This window comes from Saimiri boliviensis, chromosome 13, assembly GCF_048565385.1.
Source record: "Saimiri boliviensis isolate mSaiBol1 chromosome 13, mSaiBol1.pri, whole genome shotgun sequence".
Classification (NCBI taxonomy): domain Eukaryota; kingdom Metazoa; phylum Chordata; class Mammalia; order Primates; family Cebidae; genus Saimiri; species Saimiri boliviensis.
Window position 1 is genome coordinate 80,909,748 of NC_133461.1, and position 21,385 is coordinate 80,931,132.

The 21,385-nt window shown below is 40.5% G+C and overlaps 1 protein-coding gene across 8 annotated transcripts in view; it reads right to left on the reverse strand.

Annotated features, from left to right (window-relative positions):
- Positions 1-19,072, reverse strand: part of UNC5D (unc-5 netrin receptor D) — a 559,482-nt gene extending 540,410 nt beyond the window's left edge. For 6 of the 8 annotated variants that reach the window (XM_074383881.1, XM_074383880.1, XM_074383877.1 and 3 more), the window contains exon 1: positions 18,662-19,072. In XM_074383881.1, the coding sequence (XP_074239982.1) occupies positions 18,662-18,764 (103 nt within the window). In that variant the 5' untranslated portion in view covers positions 18,765-19,072. The remainder of the gene's footprint in view (positions 1-18,661) is intronic. The other 2 variants (XM_074383879.1, XM_074383878.1) reach the window with 1 other exon arrangement.
- Between the last annotated feature and the right edge of the window lie 2,313 nt (positions 19,073-21,385).

A 21,385-nucleotide genomic window follows, 5' to 3' on the forward strand; every position in this document is an offset into this window, starting at 1 on the left:
CTACTGACCCTAGGTAACAATACTACAGACGTTTTCCTTTCTGCAATTAAAAAAAAAATAGCTTTCAGTGAAGACAAGGGATTTATAGATTTAAACCCCGACCATCATTTCCAGCAGCAAGACACTTCACTGGTAAATTGCTAAAAATAGGAAAACCTTGAATATTTTGACACCTAACTTCCAAGAATCAGAAGTTTTCAATACCTTATGTGTCTAACACTTCCCCAGCAAGGTGCCTTCAACATGAATAATCATAACAGAGGCACCAGAGTTTCATAAGGTCTATACAGGGATCGCTTTTTGCAAATTATTATGGCCACAAGAAATGCAAGAGATGCAGAATTCACTTTAAAAGAAACTTGGAACTGCATGAGAAGTAGCAAACAAAACTTTTATTTATTTATTTATTTACTTTTGAGACAGAGTTTTGTTTTGTCTCTCAGGCTGGAGTGCAGTGGTGCAAACTCCATTCACTCCAACCTCCGCCTCCCAGGTTTAAGCAATTCTCCTGCCTTAGCCTCCTGAGTAGCTATAATTACAGGTCCCTGCCAGCATGCCTGGGTAATTTTTGTATTTTTAGTAGAGACAGGGTTTCGCCATGTTGGCCAAGCTGGTCTCGAACTGCTGAGCTCAGGTGATCCATCCGCCTTACCTCCCAAAATGCTAGGATTATAGGTGTGAGCCACCACAGCTTTTAAAAGTATATCCAGTCACTCTTTTGGGATGTAGCTTTATGGCTTTTTAAGGCCACCATGAGCATATGATTGCTAACATGGAAGGCTTTCTTCAAAATATATATATTTAAAATAAAAAATATATACATAATTAGAAGGTATTTAAGATCTCCTCATAGATTCATAACTATATATATATATATATATATATATATATATATATATATAGTTAGAAGATATTTAAGATCTCCTAGTAGATTCATACTGAACAAATGTATTATCAAGGATACAGATGGTAAGTAACTGGAACAAAAGTTTAAGGTTAAGACTTAAGACATCCTAAATTTCATGCAAACAAAAAATAAATCTATAATGCAAACCTCGTTTACAATATTAGTTCTGCTACACTAAACTGAGTCCTTCATATCATGACCTCAGCATTTTGTGAGCCAAAGGAAAAAAAAAAATCTATTACTATTTTAAAGATATTTTAGAAAAATATAAACATTTTAAATTAAAGGAAAACATCCTTTAACAGAGGGATAAAATGATCAATAGTCTTTAGCCTTCTTGTATCATTCTTCTGAATTCTTTTGTGCCTCTATTGATTACTTTTGTTATTATAAGCCTGAAAGGGAACGGGGCAAGGACAACCCTGAGAAAATGAAGACCTGGATTCATGGACAGGGACGGACAGAAATGACCTCTAAAAGCCAAACAAGCAACTTCACTTCTCAAAACCTTGTTTTCTCATGTATAAATTGGGGTTTTGGCCTAGAAATGTTAGGGTTCTTTTTCGCAATATAATTTTATGATTGTTTTTCTTTGCAAATGGGAAACAGAGGGCCATAGAAACTCAGTGATCAAATCGGTCTTCAGTAAAAGGCGATGAGATAACACTATTCTACAAATGTAGAAAAAGTGTTGTATGACCAAAGCTCAAGCAGGTAATTACTGAAAATGAGGACCAACAGGCTCCCTGATTCTTTAAATCTCTTTACAAAACATGACAAAGTCATTTATTTGAATCGAACTGGAAGGCCGAGTGTGGTATCCTGTGAGTTTTGCTAGAGTCACTGTGCTTCATGAAAAGAACTTGACAAGACTTCAGATCTGGAAGTTTAACATGAAATTTCATAATCTGGTATCTATAAAAAAAGAAAAAAGTCAGTCTAGCAACGGTGGTCCCATACACCCCACTGAACAACAGTGAGCTAAGGCAGAGGGGTACTAACTCTCCAGGTGTTCTCCTACCAACCTGCTTCTGCTCTAGTTACACACGTATGCATTAACCTACAGCCACTGTTTTAAAAGAAATCAAAACAAAAAATTAGATTTCTTTTATTGTTGATATGTTCTCGAAAATGCTCTAGGATTACCAGCGTCATTATGAAGCCCAATTAATTGTCCTGCAATTTCTATTTCCAGAGTATCATCTCTTTACTGAAGGTTTGATGCATATTTAAAATGCCAAGAAAAGCTTCCTGAAATGATATTTTAAAAATGTGAATAAACAGTACAGAAAACAATGACTATGTCGTGGAAGGTCAGAGGAGGCACGAGCCTTAATGATAATTCAGTCACTGCTTCTCATTCTACAAATAAAAAGAACTAGAGAAAAAAAGTGATGTTTCAAGGACACATCATTGTGAACTTTCCAGCCCCCCATATTGATTAAATGAAAAGGAAGTTTTGAGTTGAAGTGGATAAAGGAAGCAAGAAAAGACCCAACCTAGAGGGTTAGATGGGAGACACCCTGGAGAGTGAAATGATGGTTACCAGAATTAAGCAGCTGACTTTTGAATCAAAATTGTGATTACATCCCCAGTTTAAGTGTTACTAATGCCATTGAATTAATGGCATAGAATTTTAGTGATATAAGCTTTCTATGATGATGATATATGACATTCTACTAATACATAAGACACACAGATATTCATGAATTATAGTACTTATCACCTTGACAATTATTAATAATTGGCTCTACAATTGTCTTCTCTGTTGCAGGATGTGGTAGTTTAGAGCTGTCTTTTCACATTGATATCCTGGAGACTGATGTGCCTTGCAAGTTAGCCGCTAAACTTTAGAAAACATCAGATGGATATTTTTATTTTTTGCTCTAAGGTGAAAAATACAATTAATGACAAACCTGTTATTTCTTTACAACAAACCCCTAAACACTTACATCCCACCCACACACCTCACACTGACAAAACCTGTGAACATCCTGATTGCTTTTTTAAGAGAAATAACTTTGGAAACCTCCTGATACAAGCTGCTAGCAATCACTGTAGCTTCTGGGCCCAAGACTGAGGGAGAAACAAGGGCTGTCTATTAAGAGGAAGGGTAGATTATTTCTTTTCCCAGTTCCTTTCAAAAAGCTTACAACAAACTTATATTTCTCTGGCAAAGAACTGTATTTTGTGCTCTCTATTTTTTTCCATCTCTTTTAAAAAACAGGCTAGACACTTCTTAATGGCATATTGATGGAACTTGTTATTGTAAGTTCAATTGTATCATGCCACTAAATTACTTTCAAAAACAATCAGAATTTGGCTTTACAATTGGACACAGAAAGTAAAAATAAAGCACATGCACTCAAAAGTAATTATAAAGACAAGGTATGTATTCAGAAAACCACACAGATTGAGGAGCTAGTATACTTCTTAAAACAACGGAGTCTCTAATGGCATCTTATTTATGTATGTATGTATGTATGTATGTATTTATTTGGAGGAAACAGGGTCTTGCTCTGTCTCCAGGGATGGAATGTAGTGATTAAAGATCACTGTCACCTCAAATTCCTGGGCTCAAGCAATCTTCCAACCTCAGCCTCCCGAGTAGCTGGGACCACAGGCACAGACAACCACATCCAGATAATTTTTTAAAAAACATTTTGTAGAGAAGAGAGTCTGGCTATGTTGTCCAGGCTAGTCTCAAACTTCAGGCCTTAAGCCATCCTCCCACCTGGGCCTTCCAAAGTGCGGGGATTATAGGCATGAGACACTGTGACCAGCCTGTAATAGCATCTTTAAAAATAAAACCTGAAAAAAACTACTGTAATTTGTTATTTTACTTGATTTTTCAGAAGTTCTTCAGAATATTCTACACATCAGTTTAAATCCCTTGATTTTTTAGAAGTTTCTCAGAATATTCTACACATCAGTTACTCTATACTACAGCATGTTATTTTTAGTATATTCATAATGTGACTATCCTCCAATCATTTCTGACACATGTGTGACATCCCTTTATCCCAGACAGGGCCATTTCTGTTTATCACCATGAGAAACACAGCACCCTAAAAACCAAGAAGGCACAATGGGCAGTGGAATGATTTTTTATCCATTTATTTCTCTTTCTGTCTCACATGTTTATACACATACACCACTATCAAATGGAATGTGAGTGAAGTGCTACATCATCCCACCTCACTATAATCAATCTATGTGGTAATAAAATAGAATTACATGGTAATATCATCAAAAAGGTCCTGAAACCATGAAGGACTGGCTTCTAGTCCTAGCACTCTTTATCACTACCTGTTTGGCTTTGGTCAAAAAAATCTCTAAAGTCAACCTTAAATTCATCCATCTGTTAAATATCAGGATGGGTGCAAAGATACAAAGCAATCAAAATTATGAGAGTACCTTAAATCAAGAGATCAAGACCATCCTGGTCAACATGGTGAAACCTCGTCTCTACTAAAAATACAAAAAATTAGCTGGGCATGGTGACGCATGCCTGTAATCCCAGCTACTCAGGAGGTTGAGGCAGGAGAATTGCCTGAACCCAGGAGGTGGAGGTTGCGGTGAGCCAAGATCACGCCATTGCACTCCAGCCTGGGTAACAAGAGCTAAACTCCATCTAAAAAAAAAAAAAAAAAAAAATTATGAGAGTACCTTAAAAATACTAAGTTCCATGCAGATGAATTAAACAGCCACTCATCATAGGACCACATAATAGATGTCACTTAATAATCTCTCTAGAAGAGTCTATCCAGGAATGTAGGCTTCAGTGTCTGTTTAAAACAAATGTAGAAGTTCACATGGCAGCTGGGCAGAGCCCACAGCAGCTCAGCAAATCCTCTGCAGGCAGACTGAGTAGGCTGCCTCCTTGCTGGGCAGGGCAGCCCTGAAAAAAGACAGCAGCACAACAGAAACTCATAAATAAAGCCCTAACTCCCCGGGACAGAGCACCTGGGAAAAAAATAAAATTAAAAAAGGCATTTATGAGTTCTGCTGCAGCTGACTTAAACGTACCTGCACAGCAGCTCTGAATGAACAACGGAGCTCACAGCTCAGCATTTGAGCTCCTAAAAAGGACAGACTGTCTCTTCAAGCAGCTCCCTGACCCCCATATATCCAAAGAGTCATCTCATAAAGGAGAGCTCAGACTCACATCTGGCAGGTATTCTTCTGGGACAAAGATAGCAGAAGAAGAAAGTGGCAGCAACCCTTACTGTTTCACAGCCTCTGCAAGCGATCCCCAGGCAAGCAGGGCCTGGAGTAGACCTCAGCAGTCCTGCAGCAGAGGGGCCAGACTGTTAGAAGGAAAACTAAGAAACAGAAAGAAATAACTTCATCATCAACAAACTGGACATCCACTCAGAGACCCAATCTGAAACTCAACAACTACAAAGACGACAGGTAGATAAATCCACAAAGATGGGAAGAAACCAGCACAAAAAGGATAAAAACACCCAAAACCGGAAAGCCTCTCCTCCTACAAGGGATCACAACTCCTCACCAGCAAGGGAAAAAGGCTGGATGGAGAATTAGTGTGATGAATTGACAGAATCAGGCTTCAGAAGGTGGGTAATAAGAAACTTCTCTGAGCTAAAAGAACATGTCCTAACCCAATGCAAAAAAACTAAAAACCTTGAAAAAAGAGTTGACGAAATGCTAACGAGAATAAACAAAGAGGAATATAAGTGAATTGATGGAGCTGAAAAACACAACACGAGAACTTTGCAAAACATACACAAGTCTCAACAGCCAAATTGACCAAGCAGAAGAAAGGATATCAGAGGTCGAAGATCAACTCAATGAAATAAAATGAGAAGGCAAGATTAGAGAAAAAGTGGTAAAAAGGAATGAACAAAGTCTCCAAGAAATATGAGACTATGTGAAAAGACCTAATCTATGTTTGATAGGTGTACCTGAATGTGACAGAGAGAATGAATCCAAGCTGGAAAGTACTATTCAGGATATGATCCAGGAAAACTTCCCCAACCTAGCAAGGCAGGCCAATTTTCAAGTCCAGGAAAGACAGAGAATACCACAAAGATATTCCTCAAGAAGAGAAACCCCAAGGCACATAATCATCATATTCACCAGGGTTGAAATGAAGGAGAAAATGCTAAGTGCAGCCAGAGAGAAAGGTCGGGTTAGCCACAAAGGGAAGCCCATCAGATTCACAGCAGATCTCTCAGCAGAAGCCCTACAAGCCAGAAGAGAGTGGAATCCGATATTCAACATCCTTAAAGAAAAGAACTTTCAACCTAGGATTTCATATCCAGCGAAACTAAGCTTCATGAGTGAAGGAAAAATAAAATCCTTTGTGAACGAGCAAGTACTCAGATTTCATCACCACCAGGCCTGCTTTATGAGAGCTCCTGAAAGAGGCACTAAACAAAGAAAGGAACAACCAGTACCAGCCACTCCAAAAACATACCAAATGGTAATGAGCATCAACACAGTGAAGAAACTGCATCAATTAACGTGCAAAACAGCAAGCTAGCAGCAAAATGGCAGGATCAAATTCACACATTACAATATTAACCCTAAATGTAAATGGGCTAAATGCCCCAATCAAAAGACACAGACTGGCAAATTGGATAAAAAGCCAAAATCCGGCCGGGTGCAGTGGCTCATGCCTGTAATCCCAGCACTTTGGGAGGCCGAGGCAGGTGGATCACGAGGTCAAGAAATCGAGACCATCCTGGTCAACAAGGTGAAACCCCGTCTCTACTAAAAATACAAAAATTAGCTGGGCATGGTGGTGCGTGCCTGTAGTCCCAGCTACTCGGGAGGCTGAGGCAGGAGAATTGCTTGAACCCAGGAGGTGGAGGTCGCGGTGATCCGAGATCGTGCCATTGCACTCCAGCCTGGGTAACAAGAGCAAAACTCCATCTCAAAAAAAAAAAAAAAAAAAAAAAAAAAAAAAAAAAAAAAAAAAAAGGCAAAATCCATTGGTGTGCTGTATCCAGGAAACCCAACTCATATGCAAAGATACACAAAGGCTCAAAATAAAGGGATGGAGGAAGATTTCCCAAGCAAATGGAGAGCAAAAAAAAAGCAGGAGTTGCAATTCTCGTCTCTGATAAAATACACTTTAAACCAGTAAATATCAAAAGAGACAAAGAAGGACATTACATAATGGTAAAAGGATTACTGCAACAAGAAGAGCTAACAATCCTAAGTATATATGCACCCAATACAGGAGTACCCAGATACATAAAGCAAGTGACTTACAAAGAGACTTAGACTCCCACACAATAATAGTGGGAGACACCCCATTGTCAATATTAGACAAGGTCAACAAGACAGAAAACTAACAAGGATATCCAGGACTTGAACTCAGACATGGACCAAGCAAACCTAATAGACATTTACAGAACTCTCCACCCCAAATCCACAAAATATACATTCTTCTCAGCACCACATCACACCTACTCTAAAATTGACCACATAATTGGAAGTAAACCAATCCTCAGTAAATGCAAAAGAATGGAAATCGTAACAAACAGTCTCTCAGACCACAGTGCAATCAAGTTAGAACTCAGAATTCAGAAACTAACTCTGAACCGCACAGCTTCATGGAAACTGAATAACTGGCTCTTGAATGTTGACTGGATAAATGATGAAATGAAGGCAGAAATAAAGATGCTCTTTGAAACCAATGAGAATGGAGACACAACATACTAGAATCTCTGGGACATATTTAAAGCAGCTTCTAGGGGAAAATATATAGCAATAAATGCCCATATGAGACACAAGGAGAGATCTAAAATAGACACCCTATCATCAAAATTGAAAGAGCTAGAGGAGCAAGATCAAAAAAACTCAAAACCTAGCAGAAAACAAGAAATAACTAAGATCAAAGCAGAACTGAAGGAGATGGAGACACCAAAAAAAACCCTTCAAAAAAATCAATACATCCAGGAGCTGGTTTTTCAAAAAGATCAACAAAATAGACAGACCACTAGCCAGATTAAGAAAAAAGAAAAGAGAGAATAAACAGAGAGATGCAATAAAAAATGATAAAGGGGATATCACCACAGATTCCACAGAAATACAAACCATCATCAGAGATTATTACAAAGAACTCTATGCACATAAACTAGTAAACCTGGAAGAAATGGATAAATTCCTGACACTTGCATCCTCCCAAGCCTAAACCAGGAAGAAGTCAAAACCCTGAATAGACTAATAACAAGGTCTGAAGTTGAGGCAGCAATTAAGAGGCTACCACCCAAAATAAGCTCAGGTCCAGATGGGCTCACAGCCGAATTCTATCAGACATACAAGGAGGAGCTGGTACCATTCCTTCTGAAACTATTTCAAACAGTCTAGAAAGAGGGAATCCTTCCCAACTCATTTTATGAGACCAACATCATCCTGATACCAAAACCCGGCAGAAACTCAGCAAGAAAAGAAAACTTCAGGCCAATATCCACGATGAACATAGAGGCAAAAATCTTCAATAAAATACTGGCAAACTGATTGCAACAGCACATCAAAAAGATTATCCACCATGATCAAGTAGGATTCATCCCGGGGATGCAAGGCTGGTTCAACATATGCAAATCTATAAACATAATTCACCACATAAACAGAACCAAAGACAAAAACCACATGATTACCTCAATTGATGCAGAGAAGTCCTTTGAAAAAATTCAACAGCCCTTTATGCTAAAAACCCTCAATAAACTAGGTATTGACAGAACGTATCTCAAAACAATAAAAGCTATTTATGACAAACCAACAGCCAATATCATACTGAATAGGCAAAAACTGGAAGCATTCCCTTTGAAATCTGGCAGTAGACAAGGATGCCCTCTCTCACCACTCCTACTCAATATAGTAATGGAAGTTCTAGCCAGAGCGATCAGGCAAGAATAAAAAATAAAGGGTATTCAAATAGGAAAGGAGGAAGTCAAATTGTCTCTGCAGATGACATGACTGTATATCTAGAAGACCCCATTGTCTCAGCCCAAAATCTCCTGAAACCGATAAGGAACTTCAGCAAAGTCTCAGGATACAAAATCAATGTGCAAAAATCACAAGCATTCCTATACACCAATAACAGATTTAAAGAGAGCCAAACCAAGAACGAATGGCCATTCACAATTGCTACAAAGAGAATAAAATACCTAGGAATACAACTAACAAGGAATGTAAAGGACCTCTTCAAGGAGAACTACAAGCCACTGCTCAACAAAATAAACAGATGGAGAAAAATTCCTTGTTTATGGTTAGGAAGAATCAATATGATGAAAATGGCCATACTGCCCAAAGTAATTTACAGATTCAACGCTACCTCCATCAAGTTACCAATGAACTTCTTCACAGAACTGGAAAAAACCACCTTAAACTTCATATGGAACCAAAAGAGAGACCACATAGCCAAGTCAATTCTAAGCAAAAAGAACAGAGCGGGAGGCATGAAACTACCAGACTTCAAACTATACTATAAGGCTACAGTAATCAAAACAGCATGGTATTGGTACCGGTACCAAAACAGAGATACAGACCAGTGAAACAGAACAGAGGCCTCGGAGGCAACACAACACATCTACAACCATCTGATCTTTGACAAACCTGACAAAAACAAGCAATGGGGAAAGAATTCCCTGTTTAATAAATGGTGTTGGGAAAACTGGCTAGCCACATGCAGAAAGCAGAAACTGGACCCCTTCCTGACACCTTACATTAAAATTAACTCCAGATGGATTAAAGATTTAAATGTAAGACCTAACACCATAAAAATCCTAGAAGAAAATCTAGGCAAAACCATTCAGGACATAGGTGTAGGCAAGGACTTCATGACCAAAACACCAAACGCATTGGCAACAAAAGCCACAATAGACAAATGGGACCTAATCAAACTCCACAGCTTCTGCACAGAAAAGAAACAGTCATTAGAGTGAATCAGCAACCAACAGAATGGGAAAAAAAATTTGCAGTCTACCCATCTGACAAGGGGCTGATATCCAGAATCTATAAAGAACTAAAACAGATTTACAAGAAAAAAACAAACAAGCCCATTCAAAAGTGGGTGAAGGATATGAACAGACACTTTACAAAAGAAGACATACATGAGGCCAACAAACATATGAAAAAATGTTCGTTATCACTGGTGATTAGAGAAATGCAAATCAAAACTACATTGAGATACCATCTCACGCCAGTTAGAATGACGATCATTAAAAAATCTAGAGACAGATGCTGGAGAGAATGTGGAGAAATAGGAACACTTTTACACTGTTGATGGGAATGTAAATTAGTTCAACCATTGTGGAAGACAGTGTGGCGATTCCTTGAGGACCTAGAAATAGAAATTCCATTTGACCCAGCAATCTCATTACTGGGCATATATCCAAAGGATTATAAATCATTCTACTATAAGGACATACGCACACGAATGTTCATTGCAGCACAGTTTACAATACCAAAGACCTGGAACCAACCCAAACACCCATCGATGATAGACTAGACAGGGAAAATGTGGAACATATACACCATGGAATATTATGCAGCCATCAAAAATGATGAGTTTGTGTCCTTTGTAGGGACATGGATGAACCTGGAAACCATCATTCTCAGCAAATTGACGCAAGAATAGAAAATCAAACACCACATGTTCTCACTCATAGGTGGGTGTTGAACAATGAGAACACATGGACCCAGGGAGGGGAGCATCACACACTGGGATCTGTCGGGAGGAACTAGGGGAAGAACAGCAGAGGGTGGGGAGTTGGGGGGAGATAGCATGGGGGGAAATGCCAGATATAGGTGATGGGGAGGAAGGCAGCAAATCACACTGCCATGTGTGTACCTATGCAACAATCTTACACGTCCTTCACATGTGTCCAAAAACCTAAAATGCAATAAAAAAAAATGTAAAACCCTCTTGCAATTATTTTACTCTTCCTCTGTTGAATAAAGTTTCCTGAGGGTTTTATCACAGTATTGAGTAGATTTTTGAAATTTTATTCCAAATATATATGCCTTAATAAAGTTTGAGTAATACACATTATCCAACATGTGCTATGGGACAAGCCCTAACAAAGACTGGGTAAGTAAATGTGAACAAGATGAGCCTTGCATCAAAGGCACAGGGTCCTGACACAACCCCATACCATTTTGGGGCAAGGATCCAATTGCTTGAGAAACATCACTACCCCATATGGACTCACTGCTCTGTTTTTTGTTGTTGTTGTTTTTGGTTTTTTTTTTTGTTTGTTTGTTTGTTTTTTAAACAACTGCTTTCATTCTATTTATTGCTTAACTATAGCCTCATCTCTTCATTATCCTGAACTCCACATCATTCTTAAGCATATGTAGCTCCTGCCAAGAGAATACAGTGAAGGGCTGCTAAAGAAAGTTAGAAAAGCCTCTTATTTAACAAAAATCTGACTTTGGGCAAACTGGTAAAATTCTGGGTGAATCAATTTCATCTTTATAACAAGAAATAAATTAGATGCAGATCTATAACCCCAATTAGCTCAAAAGGAAATCCAAGACTTTCAAAATACGATGAAACTGGAGCAGATACTGCATCTCTCTGTCTTTATAAATGCTTTACACTGCATCAGAACGGCACCCTCAGAATGCCTATTATTTTATAAGTGGCTATGTGTTTTGTCGAGTTAAAATTGACATTTGTGTTTTCCGATTCTTCAGTTGGCATTTAAAAAATATTCTTACATGGAATTCCACTTCTTACTGGCTTGCAAAAGAAAAAACAATATTGAAAATAGAAAACTTGAATTACTATCATCTATGGCCCATAGATGGTGTCATCTGGGAGTTTATTAGAAATGCAGAACCTCAGGACCCTCCCCAGGTTTATGAAATCAGAATGATCATTTTAACAAGATCTGTAGTAATTCACACGCACATTAACATTTGAAAAGCACTGATTTGTGAGCTTCAAATATTACCAGCTTAGCTTCCATAACCCATGATCATTTGACTTCTCCTCTTCCCCCAGTAGATTTATTACATTAAATTCAAATAAAGATGTTAACTACTAAATGAGTACTATTGTTAACAGAAGCCACCAACGACTCCTGAGCAACTATAAACATTTATTTAGAGGCAAATTTTCTCCAATATTAAGGAAATGCATTCTCTTTGATAATAAGTTGCCAAACTGTGAACGATAGCACGCAAAACGTGAAGCAGTTCAGACAGTTTCTTCACTGTGGCCTCTTACAAATTCTCCTTCCTATGCCTGCCTACCAGTTACTTACCTTCCCAAATGTCTGTGATGTCATCTCCCCACTGACTTACCCAACTGGGAAACCACAGCACTCACTTTAGGTAACAACAAAGCACTTGTAAAGTTTCTTATTCAAATTCCACGTGGTTACAGTAATATTTTCCCACCTGTGGAAAAATACTCTTCCAATGTGGGCTGGAGGGTGCGGGTACCTGTGCCAATCTTTCTGGAGATAACGGTTCTTTTGCATTTTATGAACTCAGTAATTTGGGGGCAGAAAGTCAATATTTATATTAAATAAAGCCAAGATTGACCTCACTTGGAAGACACCTTTCAGCTTTTCGGTGTCCTCATTTGTGAAATAAACTATCAAAAGAGAAGAAGTTGATTAACAGGTACAAATATACCACTTAATAGAATAAGACCGAGTGTCTGATAGATAGTAGGGTGACTGTGGTTTACAATAATCTATTGCACATTCCAAAATAGCTGAAAGAGAATAATTCAAATGTTTGTAACATAAAGAAAAGACAAATATCCAAAGGTGATAGATAGCCCAAGTGCACTGATTTGATCTTTACAAATTATATTGATGTGTTAAATTATCACTTCTACCTCAAAACTATGTACATGTACTATGCATCAATTTTAAAAGGTGTTAAAATTTAAAAATAAAAAGTAAAAGCTACTCTGAAACCTGAAAAAAAGGGGGACCAGTCACGTAAGAAGAATACCGACTTCATTATCCTTATCCTGAGAGAAACAATATTCAGAAATATTTTCTGCTCTATGGTGGCCTGATGTCATCTGAAAAAATGTTAATACTTGCTTATTGTTTATACTTTAGCCTCATAAACACAACCCTCATATTTATATCACTGAATTCAGCGAAGTGGTGTGGGGGGAGTGGTGATAAAGTGAGCACAAAATACTTAATACACAGCAAAAACATACTCACTTTCAAAAGAAAATTCCAAAGGCACAGAAATTAGCAGTGGATTTCAGACAACACAATCCAAAATGAATACATTAACATCCGCCTAATTCTGAAAATTATCTACGCACAGCGTGTATATGCACACAATAAGGCCATACGATGCAATGTGGCACAAACAATTAAAAGTTCTTTTCAAAGTGGAAATGCAAAATAGAACGAATATCTATTTTCTATAAATGAATCTAGCCATCTGCCTCACAAGAGCAGCAGCAGGAGTACCCAAAACAGCAGAAACAGCAGCCTCTGGTGTTAACAATCTATTCTCAAATCTCATGCTCCACATTTCCCTGGCAAACAAGGCTAAAAATACAAGACATGCAACAAATAGTCTCGTGGGATCTGCCGTTCCATGGATGGCGTATTCAATCAGAGTCATATTTTCTGTCGAAATTCAAAATTGAAAACAAAAGCAAGCTATCATATTGGAAACCGGCGCTCAGAATTTTAAGTGTGAATCCAATCCCAAAGTATAGTAAGCTGAATGGGGAGAGGGTGGTTATTTTCATACAACATAAATCTTTTAGATTTATCTGAACATATTTATAGACTTATTTAAGCTACTCTAAATTCCTCTACGCCTCTTGATAGTCATAAGGATACCATCTGAGCACTTCTGTCATCAAAATATAAGGGTCATTTTCTTTTCTGCATAGTTCAGAAAATTGTCATTGTTGTGGGCCCCAGAGTCAGATGGAGGCAGTACAAACCTACACCCTACTATGTCCTCATTCTATGGCCTTGGGCAAGCTTTCAATCTGTGTCCCTCTTTTTATGTCTTACAAATGGGGGTAATCATAGTACTTACCTCAAAGAGTTATCTTTAGGATTACATCAGTTAATGTTTGGAGAACATTTAAAATTATGATTTTCACACATGAAATAAGTACTTATTATAATATTTATAATAATAATACTTATAAGTATTATTTCGTACTCAAATAAATATGAAAGTATTACTAATAAGTATTATTATTTCATGTATTATTTCATATTCAATCAAAGTTACAGAAATGTATTCTTTTAAGGAAGGGGCACAGTATAAAAAGAGTGCTAATAACATGATAATAGGTCTCATGCCATCAGTGGCCATTTAGAAAGTAAAGGGGTGAGGCCAGATGTGGTGGCTCGCACCTGTAATCCTAACACTTCGGGAGGCCAAGGCAGGAGAATCACCTGAGCCCAGGAACTCAAGATCAACATGGGCAAAATAGTGAGAAATAATCTCTACAGAAAAAAAAAAAATTGATTAGCCAGTGTGATGGTTCATGCCTAAAGTCCCAGTTACTCAAGAGGCTGGAGTGGGAAGATCACTTGAGCCTAGGAGTTTGTCACTGCAGTGAGCTATGATGGCACCACTGCACTCTAGCCTGGATGACAGAATGAGAAGCTGTGAAAGAAAGAAGGAAGGAAGAAAGGAAGGGAGGGACGGGGAGGGGAGAGAAGGAGAGGAGAAGGGAAGGGAGGGGAAGGGAAGAAAGAGAAAAAAGAGAAAGAAAGAAAAAAATAACGAAGGAAGGAACAAATAAGTTTCTTTACATAAAGTATGTGACTAAGAATAAAATAGAAATAGGGAGTTTCCGTTGATAATTCTGTTGAGCTGTTAGTTCATGAAGACATCAGAAGGAGGAGAAAGGAAGAAAAGACAGTGATGTTGCCTGGACGAAGGGACAATCAGCATAAATGGTAAAGGTGTAATCAAGAAGGAAGACACATCTGGGCTCCCTGTGAACCCATGTGCCTTCCCATTCCGAAGGCCTCAGATACCACCACCACCGCCTTCCTTAAGAGGATGCTATGGAATACATCACTTGTCTTTGGGATTAGATTTTAATACATGCTGCCTGAGTCTCTAGCCTAGATATTAAAGAAAAAAAAAAAAAGCAGAAGAGAAGGATATCGAACATGCACTATCTCCTAATAAACCAATTTCCTGATAAACAATGGCAGTGTTTTAAGTTGGGTACTACATTTGGTACAAAGAGGAGGGTAAAAACAAATGTACAAAGCATTGAGACAATAAAGAGAAAAGTGATTTCCTAATTAATAAGACAGCACAGTGTAGAACTACTTGATGGATTCAGTCATCTAGGGCTGAGAGAACTCAGAAGGGATCCACAGCTCCAGATGTTTCCCTCCCATATAGGGTACGACTTAAAGATGGGTCTTGCAGAACAAAAAAAAAAAAAAAAAAAAAAAAAAAAAAAAAAAAAATGTATGTAAAGGGCAACAAGCGCTATCATTATAGGGCCAGATCAGAACGATTAATCTCTTCTTAAAAACTGAGATGCTTAAAAGATCTCTTAAGAAGGTGCCATTGAATTGCTCAAAATAAGAGGATAACCCAAGAATCAGGGGAAAAAAAAAACAAGCCTGGAAGGAAATGGGGAGAAAAGACTGTTTCTCATTGTCCTGGGAAGAGAGTGGAAAGGAAGAGGGTGATCTCAGAACATTCATTACAGAAGAAATGACTATAGATTTAAAACTGTATGAGCTAGACAGATAAATGGATTTAAGTATGTGTAAATCATAAGACTATTATTATGCCTATGTTATAAGTGTGTACTTCTCTTGCCGTTAATACATTACTCTAGTCATTGTAATGAACATTTCATAGTCCAGGAAATGTTTTAAAGCAAGAAATTATATGAAAGCTCAGCCTGTCTAAGATCATCTTCCTCTCTTCCTTTAATGACTAGAGTATCTTATGTACAGTATCTAAGGCAAAAATAACAACCATATCAACAGCAGTACACTGTATATTCAAAGAACAAAAACAAATCAGTATGACAACGTGATGTGGATTCAATTATCACTTGGCAGGTCATGAATAACATTTAAACAACCTCCTTTTCAGTTGGAAAGTGTAAAAACATACAGTGATCATGGCACCAGAGTGCCTTCCTTACAGTATGCTGACAGGCAGAGATGTTCATCTGAAGAGCTAAGCCTTGCTTACAAAGGAGGGAAACAGAACATTGCTCCTTGGGCCACTACTAGGCTCTGCAACAGTCCCTTGTCCCAGGGGTCTTCCTCTCAGAGTATATTCAAAGCCAATTTGAAATTTCACTCTGATTTTCAGAGGTTTTTACATAAGAATAGAGGGAAAGAAAAGAAAAAAAAAGTTGGTGCAATCATTTTGGAAACAGATAAATGATAAATATGGTAAAGAAAATGCTACTGAATTGTTAAATATCCTCATAATATCAGGGCAAGTGGCGTAATTATATACCCTGTTGGTTAGGGCAAGTTGAACGTCTTGTTTCAAATCAACAAGAAAAGTCTTAAAGAACAAAAACTGTTAATTGGCTACATAAGAACAGCCTAGGGCTCACCCTAGAGAGTACAGTGAGACTAGCGGTCAGGCAGGCATGCCACGCCAGTGCACCTTATCTTGGTTTTAATGACTGGACACCTATCTGGGATGGGAGAACTTCACAGCACTGAAACACACCCTTTGGTCTGAAAACTCCAATTATGCCCAACTGTGCAAAGCCAGGTGCATGTGGCTTCCCCGGTTTCATAGCCTGACTAGTGCTCATTCTTGAGGACTCTGACAGTTGCTAAGGGGAATGGGCTTCATGCCCCAGAAAGTAGAATATGACATGGGAAATATCAGTCAGATTTACTGCTCCATTCCATGTGTCTTGCATATTACTATAATCTGTGCAAGACATTTGTTGTAAATAAGCCTGCAGAGTGTACAGCATGTTTTCCAGGAGACCTTTAAAGAACAGCTTGCAGACAAGAGGTGCTAGCCTTAGTTTCACAGCCAGCAAAACTCCATCCAAGAGGCTGTTGGCATGTCCTCACCTCTTGTTTCGAGCTGGCTTCAAGACAACTTCACCAACCCAATTCCAAGGGTGAGTACCTGGAGTTAGTGACTGTAAGGTATTCCACACAAATAGTAAGTGGAAACTCAGACATTTAGATCAACATTTAGAAAAGACTCACTTTTCCCGTAAGAGTGTATCAAAAACAACTGAGAGCTGACTTTGCAATGAGGCATTTGCCGTAGTAAATTAAATGGCTGAAGCTTGTGCTTCTTCCAGCACGAGAAAGCACTGAGCTTCATCATAACTCAGTGTGTACAATCACTGAGGCTGATTTTTAAACCTCCCCTGCTTCTTAAAATGCCTGCTCCATTAAAAGGAGAAAAAAAAAAAAAACTTTTCAGGAAATGAAATGCAAATAGGCATAGAACAGGATCATACAACGGAGAGCCTCTATCGACCTCTTTAAAAAAAAAAAAAAAAAAAAAAAAAAGGAATCTTTCTGGGCAGCCGGACTGCTTTTAACACACTATAAGCTTTTATTTTTTAAAAAAAAAGAGAGAGAGAGAGAGAGAGAGAGAGAGAACATCGGTTCTTTTGTGCTCGTTCTCAACCCTTTCCCGTTTTCAGTCTCCCGGCTGGTCGGAATATGTTCACAAGAGTGAACAGAGCAGAAGGTGAGGTGGTCACCTCAGCTCCACCTCCCAGGCAAGTGCACAGTAAATCATTTAACGGTATCACATATTCTAAGCCTAATGGATAGCACACAGAGAAGGAAAAAGGGAGAGAAGGGCTGGAAGGCAAAGCTTCCGAATTTTTTTCAAAGGTAAAGCTGTACTTGAGCTGAGTCTGAAACTGCCTCTGATCATCTTCAAAACAAGTCCTTGGGATTTATCTTTAAGTTGATGCTTCCTGTCCTCGCTCAAGGTGGAGCTGAAGCCAGTTGCGAAATTTCCCTCTGCTGGAGTCCAGAGGATCCAAGAAAATGCAGTCTCGGCTTCTAAGTCGGAAAGAAGCAGAGGTTTCCCTGCTGCTCTGTGGGACCCGCGCTTCTAATCGGAGTAGGCGCCGGGGTGGAAGAGGAGGCGCCCGGTGAGCAGCCTCCGGCCAAGTGCTCATCCCGGCTGGGCACTGCGGGCGCAGTTAAACCGAGATGGTGCATGCTGCTCTCCCGAGCTCCTGCACACAGGCGGCCTCTGCCAAGCCAAGCCCAGGGCTGGCTGGGACCTCAGGCTAAGGTCGCCCGAGGGGTGCCATGCTTGGCGCAAGGCGAGGGGACATCAGCATGGATGTTCCTCCCCTAAGAGAAAAGATGCCCTCTCTGTTCAAACCCACTCTACAAATATTCCCATCATCCGGCCCCTTTCCACAGGACCTCCCTGCCATCGCTATGGGCGCCCACCTACGACCAAGATCGGCTTGAAAGCAAGTGGAGAGGACAGGGGAGAGAGAGACTGGAGTGAAGACCGGGGTACTCCAGTCTGCAGCAACTGGGGAGGGCTTGGAAAATGGAGCAGGCGAGGAGAGTCAAGGAAAAGGGTAGGGGCCCGGGTCACAGCAACCTGTAGGATTGCGGCAGATCGCAAACTTGGGTTGGAAGGCTGTGATCCCCTCGGAGTCCTCTACTCGGCTCCCACCCGGTAGGGCTTGGCGCGCGGAAAGGTGCAGGGCGCAACTTGGGAAGCCCACGCCATCGGTGCGGGCCGCGCTCCGTCTGGCTGGCGCCCCTGCGCCCTCGCCCTCAGCTGCCCGCTCCGCCCAGCGCTTACCTCGGGCAGCCGCAGCCCCTGCCGCCCAGAAGCACAGCCCCAGCCACGGGAGCCAGAGGGACGCCCCTCCGCTGCCGCCTCCGGGGGCCGCCGCTCTCCCCATGCTCCTCGCTGCGCTCCGGAGGACGGCTCTACTTCACGCTCCTGGGGCCGGAGAAAGGCTCGGCGATGCAAGGCCGGAGTCGAGTGGGTCCCGGGGGTCTTGAGAGAGTGACTCTGCTCCACGATCGCTTCCTAAAGCCGCGGGGCAGGGCGCTCGGAGCCGCCGCTGGATGGGCACCCTGAGAAAGGGCGCGTCCCCATAGCTTCCCACGGAGCGGCGAAGCTGGAGTCGCCCGCCGTCCCCGCCGCGCAGTTCCCAGCCCTCGCGCAGCTGCCCGGCCCCGGACTACGGAACGGAGGCGCGAGTCCGCATCGCCAATGAGACCCCCGCGGCCGCCCCTTCCCCTCCCCTCCGAGCGGCAGCCAATGAGCCGGGCCGGGGCGGGGCGGCGGGAGGGGCGGCGGGGCGGCAGCGCGGAGCGGGGGCCCTGGAGGCGCAGGTGAGCCCGAGGCGGCTCCGCGTGCCCCTAGGGCGCTTAGGGCCCCACCTGCAGTCCCAGCTCGCGGAGAAAGGAAGCGGGCCGGGAGCCCAGCAGCCGGGCTGCGGCCATGCCGCGGGGAGCTGAGCAGAGCCGGCGGGCCTCTTGGGCTGACGCGCAGATACGTGGGCATCTCGGTTGCCTAACTCAGAGTCCTTGCTTCCAGCAGACCTCGGTTTTGTTCGTCTAGTCTGAGCCCTTCCAAAGTCCTGCCTCGCCTACTTGCACTTTTTCGTATTAGATCAGACATCACTCAGGAAAACATCCTGAGAAGAAGACTTAAAATAAATGCAAAGTGGGAGAAAATAATAATGGAGTTACTCCATTGCTGCAACTATGCTAACTATGCATGCATATAAAGAAAGAATTGGGGAATAACATTCGTGGGTGCATTAAGGCTTCTGTGATCAGTTTTTATTTTTGCTTTCTTTTTTTTCAAATTCCCTTTTCTGTTGTCCTGAACACTCCGGAATCCCCAAACTTTTCAGAAGCTCCCTCATTTCTGATGACTCCCGTTTTTGCCAGTTTTAATCTGAGCCCAGGGAATTATCATTCTGGTAAGTATCAGGGAAAGAACTGTCGACTTAAGGAAGAAGTTGAGGCGAAATTAACATAAGTGAGAGTTTATTTGGGTCAAGTTTGAGGATTATAACTCAGGAGTATAGATTTAAGTTGCTTTGAATATATATTTTAATTAGTAGTAGCTATAAGCAGATTTTAAAGGGAAAAATGAGGGATGGGGACTGGACTGATGTAAAGTTGTTTGTTAGAAATTTGTACTGGTTTATTAAAATAATATTGATTAGTGATTGGTTATACATAGCTAAGTCATAGGATGTGGCTTATAGTGTTTGATGTGGTATTATCAGTTTAATTTACAGTTATTTGTAGTAATAATATGTAGTTATAAGAAGTGAATATATTGTTTAAAGAAAGGAGTAGGGCAAGATCGTGGTCTCATTCTAATGTCTCTTTGGCCTGACAATTAAAAGGACTTTGAAAGGAAAGAAGACTCTTTTCTTAAGTGTGGTTTGTTTTAGATAGATTATCAAATTTGTATTTAACAGCTTTTGAAAATACCTCACCTCACGGTTGCCTCTTCCCTCTGCTGAAGGAGTAGAGTAACTTTAGAGAACTTGTCCTAGGTCACAATTTCAGAGCACACTAGGGAAGTTGGTGGGGAGTCCCAGACTCCCCAATTGGACCACCACATTATCACTCCCAGGATTGAAACCTCAAAATGACAACATAGCTCACCTTTTGCCTGGTAATCCCCAATAGAAAAGGGAGCCTTGTTTTGAAAGGCAACCTTCCCAGCACTTCCGCACTGCCCATGATCAATATCAAGTACTTTTCAAAAACCGTGTCTCCCACCAAACTGCTACCTGCTCCCAAACACCTTTTTCAGAAGAATAAACAGTTTAAGGTGAAGTAATTACTCTGGATAAGGTAACTGCACTAACTCACTTTCTTCTGAGGAAGAGGAGGATGATAGGCAAGAAGGATTGATTCCCTGATAAGCACATGCACCAGCCCTCCCCTGAGTGCCACCAGGCACGTGAATATCTGTACAAGAAGCTGATTGTTTCCTCTGGTTGCCTTGCGGCTCAATAAAAGGTTTGGGACCTAGTCAAGGAAACCAAGCTCTGGGGAATGGATGCTTCAAAGCAAAGACTGATGTGAGGCTGGCTAGGGACTTGTCTGGAAATCTCTTTAGAATCTTGGTAAATGAGGGTTTTGTCCTTTTCTGCTCAGAAGGTGAATTCAGAATTAATCTACCAAATATGCTTTACCTGTCTTCTGGAAAATAGTCATTCATTGCCTGACTTTCCTTATTCTTCAGGACTCTGTGGCAGTTCTGTCACAAATGAGGATTTTCTTTAAAAAGGAAAAAAAGAATTACTGTGTGTTCAAGAGAGTATTTAAGTCTTACTACTGACCCACAGGGGCAAAAGTAAAAGTTTTATTTTGAAATGGAATGCAAGGAATAGATAAGCTAATTTTAGGTTAATAATTCAAGTAAAATTGCAATGACAAATGAGAGTGAAGGGGAAATTAATAACCTTTGAGTGCATACCATGCTCCAGGATTGGGTCTTTCATGCAGATTATTATTTTAAAGCAGAACCAAACTCTGCAAGGTA